The sequence below is a fragment of the Onychomys torridus genome, chromosome 1, assembly GCF_903995425.1.
Source record: "Onychomys torridus chromosome 1, mOncTor1.1, whole genome shotgun sequence".
NCBI lineage: Eukaryota > Metazoa > Chordata > Mammalia > Rodentia > Cricetidae > Onychomys > Onychomys torridus.
In genome coordinates this window covers 17,992,753-18,004,132 of record NC_050443.1, presented here as the reverse complement: position 1 = coordinate 18,004,132, position 11,380 = coordinate 17,992,753, and the positions used below count along the sequence as shown (strand labels likewise).

Sequence of the window (11,380 nt, the reverse complement as noted above, 5' to 3'; positions counted from 1 at the left end):
AAGAGAAATGAGTCAGAGGTTTGGTGTCTCCAAGTCAGAAAATTTAAAATACTTCAAAATCTAAAGTTTTAGAACACCAAAATGGACACCTTCAGTTGGTGAATTCCATGCCACAGTGGTGTTAGGAAGAGCGTGCTAACCGCTGGGTGTGGTGCCTCACGCCTGTCACCCCGCACTTAAGAAGCCAGGGCAGGAGGATTCTCTGGGATTCAAGGTCAGCCTGAGCTACAGAGTAATTCTGTTTCAGAAAAAGTTTAAGAGGGGCCCAAGATGACTCAGCAGGGCCAGGTGCCCGTCCCAGATCTGAATTCCACCCCCTTGCCCCACGTGGTAGAAGAGAACAGTTCTGTAAGTTATCCTCTGACTTTGATAAGTGTGCACTGGCATGAATAATATAAACAACATAATTAACATAAATAAATACATGACTGTGATCATTTTTTAAATATTTTAGTTTTAGTTAAGTGTGTATATGTCTGTGTGGAGATGTAGTGTAGTGCCCAAGAAAGCCAGAAGAGGGCATCAGGCCCCCTGAACTGGAGTTACAGGCATTTGTGAGCCTCCTAATATGAGTGCTGGGAACCAAACTATATGTGATTGTAACTGCTGAGTCATCTCTCCAGTCCTACTGACTTCTCAGTATTTGAAAATACTTGAGAATAGGGTGGAAAAGATGTCTCAGTGGGTAAAATGCTTGCCTTGAAACCATGAGGACTTGAGTTCCATCCCCAGAAAACAGATGAAAAAAATTAAAATTAAAAAAAAAAATGTGTGGTGGTGTTTATAATCTCAGCACTGGGGAAGCAGCAATAAGAGGATTCCTGGGACTCAGCCTCACTGAATTGATGAGTTACAGGCCATGGAGAGAGCCCGCCTGAGGGAAAAAAAGGGGCAACATCCAAGGAATGGTGGCTAAGGCTGACCTCTGGTCTCACACATGCTTCCCTACACACATGTGCACCTGCATACACATGAGCACACATGTACACACACACATGCACAGAGAGAGAGAAAGAGAGAGAATACTCCATAATCCCAAATTTCTTCTGACCCAGGCACCCCAGTAAGGAATCTTCCAGTCCTCCTGTGTGCAAACCCTGAAGGTAGAGCCAGAGGGGGTGCTCCCCAGAAGTTAACTAGATACTATACTACTGTGTGTTACTGTTTTCACTGCCCATCTGTGCCCTTCTTTCTGTCTGCCTCTGTGCTCTCTGGTTCCTATCCGTGTGCCTGCATCCATCCATCTAGCCTCCAAAACCAAGACACAGGGGTCTGTTCTCAAAGGACTCCCAGCCTAGAGGGATACATGTTAGGAGAATTAACAGACAAACAAAATTGTGCATAAGTTGTTCCATTGGACTCTGAGAGATGTGTAGGATGCTATAGAAAGTCAACAAGGGCTGGAGAGATGGCTCAGAGATTAAGAGCACTGGCTGCTCTTCCAGGGGGCCTGAGCTCAATTCCCAGAGCCCACATGGTGGTTCACAACCATCTGTAATGAGATTCAGTGCCCTCTTCTGGCCTGCAGGCAAACATGCAGGCAGAACACTGTATACATAATATCTTAAAAATACAACAAAAGGGCTGAGACATGGCATGGCTCAAAGGTCGAGCCCCTGTCTAGAATTCCTCAGTGAGGGACTGTGGGTATGGCTTAGTGGTGCAGCTCCTACCTAGAGACCCCAGGGAGGGGCTGGGGTGTGGCTCAGTTGTGTGTCCCTCGGGGTATGTGTTTCCATTCTTCCCATTTTCAGGTCTCCAAGTTTCCATCTCTCTGCGCCTTCACATCCTTCTGGTTTGGTGTCACTTCCCATCCTCTTGGCTCACATCTGTCCTCCTTGACTCTGCTCCTCTGCACCCCACACCTCAGACTGCATTCTGCCCATTGGAAGTGGATTTCCATCTTAGTACAAATAACTCCAACATGTGAGACCAGAAACACCCCACTGCCTGAGTCTGTTCCCAGATAATTCCCAAATAGTCTCCACCTGAGCCAGGGAGAAAGGAGACAAAGAGAACACTAGCCGCCTCTTTCCCCTCTCGTTAGCTGGCCCTCCTGTCATCTGTGCTGACCTCATCCTTCACAGTGTGTGCCTGTGAGACCTGATGCACCGAGCACTACCACCCGAACCCCCGCATCTCTCGCTGGACCTCAGAATCTCCCTCCTGGATCACAGCATATTAATCTGGACCATGGCAACTCCCATCTAGGCTGTGGCATTTCACACCTCAACTCAGCATTTCCTCCTCAGCATGGTCCTCCCTTCCACCCCCTGCCCTTGTCACCCCTCACCAAGAGTGATTTTACAAACTAGACAACTCACATCACTTCCTCTACCACTGGGCCTAACATACAACCTAAGCCCTTAACCTTGATGTTTAAACCATTTCTGCAGGCTTCCTTGTCTGACCCGTGTCCCATGGAAATATCCACCAACATACACGAAGATATCTTCTGCTGCGCCCCTCACCTGCCAAGTCCTCACTCTGCCTCATAGTTGTCTGGCTCCCGGCTTAACCATGCCCTCCTCAGACACTACCAACCACCACTTATTTCCCAATCCCTCAAGGTTCTCGTTATTGTCTGTCTCCCCACCCTCACTGGAACATGAGTGCCAGGAGACGTCTTCCAGGCCCTGGCTCCAAGCACAGCTGGATTGCTCTTGACAAGCTGGTTCCCTGGAGCCTCTGCACTAGGACACCTGCCGAGGGAAGATCTGCTTGCAGGGTTATCTGAATTCAGGCTAGTCATGGGGTGAGGGTTACCCTGATCCTACATGGGAAAACTGAGGATCAGGAGGCTGGTCACGAATAAGGTTCCCAAGGAAGTATGAGATGCAGGCTGGATTTGATGTCGGGACAGTTTTTGGAGGACATACAGGAAGGAACTCATAAAGAGAGAGAATATGGGAGTAATGCGGGGGAAATTTTATTTGGTGAATAAGAGGAGCATGAGAGATGGAAGGAGTGAATGAAAATGCATAAGGGAGGTGGGGGCAGGAAAAGAGGTCAGGGAGGCTGGCTGGCCTCCGGGCACTCTTCCCTTCCTGTGTCCTGGACTTCCTCAGGCAGCCTGAGGGCTCTGAGCTGGAGTTTGCAGCTCCTGACGTGGAATGTGTCCCCTGGGGGGGCAGGGCCAGCCCCAGCTGAGGAAGCTTATAAAGCCCTGTGGGGGCCTGTGGGTAGCAGCTCTGCTCAGACCGCCGCAGAATCACAGAATCGCAGGATCCAGAGCCCAGAGGTGAGGATCTCTCTCTCTCTCTCTCTCTCTCTCTCTCTCTCTCTCTCTCTCTCTCTCTCCTTAGAAGCTTCTCTCCGGTCTACTCTGAATCTTTGGCTCTGGTCTCTGCCTCTCAGGCTGCCTCTGACCAGACCTCTTGAATGCCCTGTCTGGGTCTTTCTTGTGTCCTAAGTGAAAATCTTTGCCTCCATCTCTCCATTTCCCTGCTCCCTGCTCCTAGATATTAAATGCTTTCTCCTCTTCCTCCTCCCTTTTTCTCCCCCCACCCCAGTTTCTGCCTGGCTATATCCTACAAACAAAAAACTAGAGAGCGTTGGGGGGGGGGGGGATAGGGGAGATGGAGAGACTAGGACTGCCATCCCCAGATTCTCTGGTCTTCATTTCCAGGATCCAACATGATGGTCACTGCAAGAACCCCCTGGGGCTGGTTCCTGGGGCATCTCTTCCTTGGGGTCACAGGTATCTGAGTGTGTGTATCTGGTGTGTGCCTGAGGGAAAAATGTCAGCTAACATTCAGGCATCTTACTGCTTCTGACTATCACATGATGTGACTAGTGGGATGGGTGTAAGGTCATGCCTGCAAAGGGTGGTGGGTCATGGAAGTGAGTGACAGTTTGTGCCACTAAGGGGAAAAGGACTCTGTGCCTAGTTCCTGGATAACTAGATGATTTTCTTTCTTCCTTCCTTTCTTCCTTTCCTTTCCTTCCTTCCTTCCTTCCTTCCTTCCTTCCTTTCTTTTTTTCTTTCTTTCTCTCTTCCTTTCTTTTAAACTCACGATGTACACCAGGCTGGCCTCATACTTACAGAACTGAGCCTACCTCTGTCTCCTGAGTGCTGGGGTTGATACCTGGCCCATTTATTTATTTTTAAAGAGTCGTACATAGTCCAAGCTGGCCTTCAATTCACTAAAGCTAAGAACAACCTTGAACTGTTGATTCTTCTGCCTCCACCTCCCAAGCGCTGGGATTACAGGTGTGCACCCACCATGCCCAGGTTACATGGTGCTGGAATTGAACCCAGGGCTCTGTGCATGCTTAGTTAGCACTCTACCAACTGAGCTCCCAGCCCCGCTGGGGTAATGATGTCTGGGTGTGACTGTGGTGAGGCTGGGTGGAGGCACAGCTATACCACAAAGGTGAACAGCTCCTGGAGTAGCTGGCTGAATGTCTCATCTCGTCTGGGCCAGCTGGGTGAAGGGGCTGTGTGTTCTGAAAGATTCCTGGCATGGCTCTGTGTATGAGAAATGGTTCCTGGGTCCTGAAGACTAGCCTGAGACTCCAAGCTGACCCACCCTCCTGACAGATGACCCTGTATCCAGTGTGCTGATCCTGGCTCCCAGACCTAAGGAGGCCCTTGGGCCTTAACTTCTCTCAAGGGCCCTGACTCCACCCCTCTGGGCCCTGACTCCACTCCTCTGGGCCCTGACCCCACCCCTCTGGGACCTGATTCACTCCAGGCACCACTTGCTTGGTGACTGGGGACTAGTCCCTTCTGTCTCCCAAATCACCTATGACTCTCAAAGCATGGTAATCCTCCTCCCTCTGACCCTGACCCTTATGAACCCTAAAGCTTCAGCCACATTCCTGTTCTCAGACTCTGCCCTTAAGAACCCTGGTCCAGCCCCTTCAGCCTGTACCCAGTCATGCCCACATCCTTGAAGTAAGACCTTGTTCCGAGTCCTGGATTCTCCTCCTGATTCTGTCCCCAGAACTGCGCAGTTTATGTGGTGAACCCTAACCGCTCTCAGGAGGCAAAGACCTTGATCCCTAATTGACACCCTGTCCCAGTGCCTGCCCCAGTCCAGACTCTGACCTAACCACCATCTTCAAAGTGCTTTCCTTCCCTTTCCCACAACTCCTCCCAGACCTGTGATTCCCCAGCCACATGTGTGCACTCAAACCCCATCTGGTCCAACTTCCTCATTCTGACCCCAGCCCTGGCTCCACCACCCCTGAAGCCCTGACCAAGCCTCCCCGCACTAAACCCCCGAGGAAACCTGAGGCTGCATCCTGAACCTGTCCCCAGCAATGGCCCTGACCCTAAAACCCCAATTCTATCATAAAACTCTTAACCAAGTCCTTACTCTGATACCCTACCCTTTGAGAGACCTAATCCGACCTCTTGAACTGATCCCCAGCCTTGGCCTAGCCCTGAGGTTGTAACCACTCCCCTTCACTCAGACCCTACTAGGAGGAACTCTAACCTAGGATTCAGTCTGTCCCCAGTCAAGACCCAGCCACTGTCCCCACCCCACCCCTGACACACACACACACACACACACACACACACACACACACACACACACACACACACTGCAACCTCTGATCACATCCCTTCACTCAAACATCACCGCTATAACTCTGAGCTCTCAACCCCCAACCCCGCCGCCATGCTCGAAAACCCTGCTCTAAACCCTGTTCCACCCTAGAAGCCATGAGACGTCCCTGCTCCACACCCCATACCTCCCAATTCTAACTCCATCCCCAGGATCCTTAGCTTCAAGTGCCAGCGGCCGGATCATACAAGGCCAGGACTGCCGTCCACACTCGCAACCCTGGCAGGCGGCACTATTCTCAGAAGACAATTCTTTTTTCTGCTCGGGCGTCCTGGTGCATCCGCAGTGGGTGCTGTCAGCAGCGCACTGCTTACAGGAGTGAGTGGGGGTGGTGGGGCAGGATGCTGAGGGGAGGGGGCTCGATATCAGGCTCGGCCTGCAGAGGGCGCTCAAGGGGCCACAGTGTTGACAGATGTGAGGGGAGCCCAACCTAGCTGGACCAGGACAGTCTAGTGGGAAGAGAAAGGCAAAGCGGGAGGTCACTGTTTCTTTAGGGTGGAGGATGAGATGGGAGACACAGGTGCCACTGCATAGCTCACCTGCTGGGTGATCCTCAGTTCCTACACCGTGGGACTGGGCCTGCACAGCTTGGAAGGCTCCCAAGAGCCTGGCAGCCGGATGTTAGAGGCCCACCTCTCCATCCAGCACCCGAACTACAATGACCCTCCTTATGCCAACGATCTCATGCTCATCAAGCTCAACGAATCAGTAATGGAGTCTAGCACCATCAGACGCATCCCTGTGGCTTCCCAGTGCCCCACCCCTGGGGATACCTGCCTAGTCTCTGGCTGGGGTCGACTAAGGAACGGTGAGCTGCTGGGAACACGCCTGCCCTCTCTGAGAAGTTTCCCACCCCGCCAAAAGGGCCTGACCCCCCACTCTGTGTCCCAGGGAGACTGCCCAGCCTGCTGCAGTGTGTGAACCTCTCGGTGGTGTCGGAGGAGACTTGTCGGCTGCTGTATGACCCTGTGTATCACCTGAGCATGTTCTGCGCCGGCGGAGGACTGGACCGAAAGGACACATGCAATGTGAGATACTGGGACAGAGGTGGGACAGGGAGATGCAGAAGGGACACCTGAGGCACGCTGAGATGGGCTATGAGAAGTGGAGAGGCCCACTCAGCAGGGGAGGCAGATGCAGGTTATTTCTGTGAGTTCAAGGCTAGCCAGATATACATATACAGTGAGACCCTGTCTCAAAAGGAAGGGCCAGGAGGGGAGTAGAGAGGAACAGGGAGGCAGAAACACACAGACCCAGAAGCCAGGTATGGTGGTTCAAACCCATAAGCCTAGCCACTTAGGAAGCTGAGAAGGAAGATCCATCCTGGACAACTAAGTGAGATTGTGTCTCAAAATAAAATATAAAAAGACAGCTAGGGCCAGGCAGTGGTGGTGCATGCCTTTAATCCCAGCACTTGGGAGGCAGAGCCAGGCAGATCTCTGAGTTCAAGGCCAGCCTGGTCTCCAAAGCAAGTTCCAGGAAAGGCGAAAAGCTACATAGAGAAACCCTGTCTCGAAAAACCAAAAAAATAAAAAATAAATAAAAAAAAAAAAAAGACAGCTAGGAATATAGACCAGTGCAAAACATCTGCCTAAATCCTCCAGTGAGGGGCTGGGAGTGTGGCTCAGTGGTGGAGCCCCTGCCTAGAATCCCCCAGTGAGGGGTTGGGGTGTGGCTCAGTGGCAGAGGCCCTCCCTAGAATCCCCCAGTGAGGGGCTGGGGTGTGGCTCAGTGGTAGAGCCCCTGCCTAGAATCCCCCAGTGAGGGGCTGGGGTGTGGCTCAGTGGTAGAGCCCCTGCCTAGAATCCCCCAGTGAGGGGCTGGGGTGTGGCTCAGTGGTAGAGCCCCTGCCTAGAATGCCCCAGTGAGGGGCTGGGGTGTGGCTCAGTGGCAGAGGCCCTTCCTAGAATCCCCCAGTGAGGGCTGGGGTGTGGCTCAGTGGTAGGCACCTTGGTAAAGGCACTGAATTCTGTTTCCAATACTACAAAACAGAAAGAAAAATCAACACAGGAAGAAACAGAATAGCCGTTCCGAGAAAGTGAAAATGAAGAAGACATAGGTAGATATGTGTCCCATAGAACAGTGACATAGAGGCGGATAAGCAAGCCCTGAAGGAGACAGGCAGACAGAGAGGGCCTCAACAAGCCTCAGGGAAGCAGTCAGTGGTGTGGACACATGGCTCCTGTTCAGGTGGCCTCTGGGCTCTGACAAGGACACGGGACTGGCTTCCTCCTGTCTCTGTCTGCCATGCTTATGTGGATGCTGGGACCTCGCGTGTATCTTCAGCTCATGCTTTCCTGGGTTCTCTCTCTCAGGGGGACTCTGGGGGTCCCATAGTATGCAACAGATCCCTGCAAGGACTCGTGTCCATGGGACAAGGAGAGTGTGGGCAGCCTGGCATACCAAGTGTCTACACCAATCTCTGCAAGTTCACTAACTGGATCCAGACCATCATTCAGACCAGCTAGCTGTACTCTGACCACACCATCCACCTGAAGCCTGCTGAGGGAACCAGAGACTCAGATTTGCTCCCAGCCCTCTTCCCTCAGACCCATCTACAAATTCAGGCCACAACCTCCTCCCTCAGACACAGGGATCCAGGCCACAGCCTCCTCCCTCAGACACAGGGATTCAGGCCACAACCTCCTCCCTCAGACACAGGGATCCAGGCCACAGCCTCCTCCCTCAGACACAGGGATCCAGGCCACAACCTCCTTCCTCAGACACAGGGATCCAGGCCACAGCCTCCTCCCTCAGACACAGGGATCCAGGCCACAACCTTCTCCCTCAGACACAGGGATCCAGGCCACAGCCTCCTCCCTCAGACACAGGGATCCAGGCCACAGCCTCCTTCCTCAGACACAGGGATCCAGGCCGCAACCTCCTCCCTCAGACACAGGGATCCAGGCCACAGCCTCCTCCCTCAGACACAGGGATCCAGGCCACAACCTCTTCAGACATGGGAATGAAACCCACAAGCATTCTCCTCTGTGTGCAGCGTCCTCTAACAGCCCTGTGTTGACCCAGCCTTGCCACTGTTAGGCTTGCCCCCACTCCAAACACCTGTTGTCTCCTTCTCAGGGATCCACAAATAAAAGGCCTTTTAGTTTGGTTTGAAGTATTCTCCTTGTCTCCTTTTCCACTCACGGGATATTCTAGCACATGGTTTTTCCTTTTCGTGTCTTGGTTTCCCATCCGTGCAATGGGAGCATAGACCAGGAAGCCACTGGGCTCTTGTGCAGCAGCCTGTTGACACAGTTCTGTGGATGTCCTCTCATTTCGAAAGGTGGGATTTCCAGCTTTACAACCTCTGCCATGATTGGTCTGCTTGTGTTTTTGTCTTTGATTTTAAGATTTTTTTTTTAATTTTTAATTTTTAAAATTTTTATTTATGTATATTTGTGTGTGTGTGTGTGTGTGTGTGTGTGTGTGTGTGTGTGTGGCCCATGGAGACCAGAGAGGGCAGCAGATCCCCTGGAGATGGAGTTACAGGAGGTTGTAACATGGTTTCTGGGAATCCAACCCCTATGTCTTAGTTAGAGTTTTGATTGCTATGAAGAGACACCATGACCATTGCAACTTTTTTATGTGTTTGGTTTTTTTTTGTTTGTTTGTTTTTTGTTTTTCTTGCTTTTTTTTGAGACAGGGTTTCTCTGTGTAGCTTTGCGCCTGTCCTGGAACTCACTCTGTAGCCCAGGCTGGCCTCGAACTCACAGAGATCCGCCTGCCTCTGCCTCCCGAGTGCTGGGATTAAAGGTGTACGCCACCACCACCCAGCGGCAACTTTTTCAAAGGAAAACATTTCATTGGGGTTGGTTTAGAGTTTCAGGTTTAACCCACTATCTTCATGGTGGAAAGCACGGTGGCATGCAGGCAGACATGGTGCTGGAGAAGGAGCTTAGAGCTCTATATCTTCATTCACAGGCAACATGAAGTGAACTGAGTCCCACACTGGGCATGGCTTGAACATAGGAAACCTCAAAGCCTGCTCCCACAGTGACATACTTCCTCTGACAAGGCCACAACTACTCCAGCAAGGCCACACCCCCTAACAGTGCCACTCCTCATGGGCCAAGTATTCAAACACATGAGTCTGTGGAGGCCATACCTACTCTAACCACCACATTCCATTCCCTGGCCTACATAGGCTTATAGCTATAACATAATGCAAAATAAACTTAACCCATCTTCAAAAGTCCCCATAGTCTATCACAGTTTCAACAATGTTTAAAAGTCCAAAGTTTAAAGTCTCTTCTGAGATTCATGCAATCTCTTAACGGTAATCCCCTATAAAATCAAAATTAAAAAATTCCAACATATAATGGCATAGGATATACATTATCATTCCAAAATGTAGGAAATGGAGCATAAGAAAGAAATATTGGATCAAATCAAAAACAAGCTGGGAAAACTCCAAACTCTGCATCTCCATGTCTGATGTCAAAACACTCTAGATCTCCAGCTTCTTTCAGCTTTGTTGACGGAAACACACTTCTCTCTCTTAGGTTGGTTCCACCTTCTGTTAGTAGCTTTCCTCAGCAGGTATCCCACAGCTCTGGTATCTCTAGCACCCTGGGGTCTCCAAGGCAATCCAGGCTTCACCTTCACAAGCTTCACAAAATGGCCTCTCTGGGCCTCCATTCAGGGACACCCCTGACACATACCTGGCCTCAGTGGCTTTCCTTAGTTGCAGAGGGAGATTCCATAGCCGCTTTCTTGTATCCTTGACTCTAAAGCCAGAACCACGTGGCTGAAGGTGCCAAATTTTCGTTGTTTGCTGAGGTTCAATTGCATCTTTACCAGCTTTTGTTTTCTGTGGTTTCCTTCACTGCCTAAGCTTCCCTTGAATTTGCTCTGCAGACTAGATTGGACTTGAACTCAGAGATATGCATGCCTCTGTCTCCTGAGTGCTGGGATTAAAGGCATGTACCACCACCCCTAGACACAGCTGTTCTGTAATTCCTTTTCACAAGTTGGAAGCTTAGCCAGGTGGGATATTGCCCTGAGGTCTCCACTCCCTTTATTCCATGTCTTAATCTGTTTATCTCCTTGAACACAGGATTTAACTCCATTCCACTTCCTGGTGCCCCCTTTCTCCTCAAATTGTACCTTTTGTATTTTTCCTTTCTCAGCTTTTTCTTTTCATTATAGTTCTTCATAAGAGCTAACACTAATAACCACACAGCAGAGTCAATCCTAGGCTGTTTTGAGATTTCCTCTGCCAATGGAATTAATCCAAAAGCTTCACTTTAGTCTCAGGTAGACTTTTCAGACAAAAGCAAAAAGCAGCCACATTCTCCATCCCAATATCATAAGACTGGTCACTAGGCCACATACTTTTAAACCTCCTTGAGCCAGGCCTCCCACAGTTTACTCTCAGTACCAATGTCTTCAATGATCCAACTAGGATGGCCCAGTAAGCCTTTAATGCATTCAACTGCTTTTCTAATCCAAAATACCGAAGTTCACATTCCTCCAAACAAAAACATGGTCAGGCCTATCACTAACTTCAGTCTTAGAGTTTCTATTGCTGTGAAGAGACACCAAGACCATGGCAACTTTTATAAAAGAAAGCATTTAATTGAGGCTGGCTTACAGTTTCAGAGGTTAGGTCTATTATCATCATGGTGAGAAGCATTGCAGCGTGCAGACAGACATGGTGCTGGGGAAGGAGCTGAGAGTCCTACGTCTTGATCCACAAGCAACAGGAAGTGGACTAAGTTTCACACTGGACATAGCTGGAGCATGTGAAAATTCAAAGCCCACCCCCACAGCGATGCACTTCCTCCAACAAGGCCATACTC

The 11,380-nt window shown here is 50.5% G+C and overlaps 1 protein-coding gene across 1 annotated transcript; it reads left to right on the top strand.

Moving 5' to 3' along the window:
- The first annotated feature begins 3,636 nt into the window (after positions 1 to 3,636).
- Positions 3,637 to 8,044, top strand: Klk4 (kallikrein related peptidase 4). The gene is made up of 5 exons (XM_036169263.1): positions 3,637 to 3,700; positions 5,729 to 5,894; positions 6,134 to 6,384; positions 6,468 to 6,604; positions 7,892 to 8,044. The coding sequence occupies exons 1-5, from the start codon at positions 3,637 to 3,639 to the stop codon at positions 8,042 to 8,044; spliced, it is 771 nt and encodes a 256-aa protein (XP_036025156.1).
- The last annotated feature ends 3,336 nt before the right edge of the window (positions 8,045 to 11,380 follow it).

Coding starts and splice junctions, on each gene's coding strand:
- Klk4 (XM_036169263.1), top strand. CDS start 3,637: ATGATGGTCACTGCAAGAACCCCCTGGGGCTGGTTCCTGGGGCATCTC. Junction 3,701..5,728: donor TCTCTTCCTTGGGGTCACAG/GTATCTGAGTGT, acceptor CTCCATCCCCAG/GATCCTTAGCTTCAAGTGCC. Junction 6,385..6,467: donor CTGGGGTCGACTAAGGAACG/GTGAGCTGCTGG, acceptor TCTGTGTCCCAG/GGAGACTGCCCAGCCTGCTG.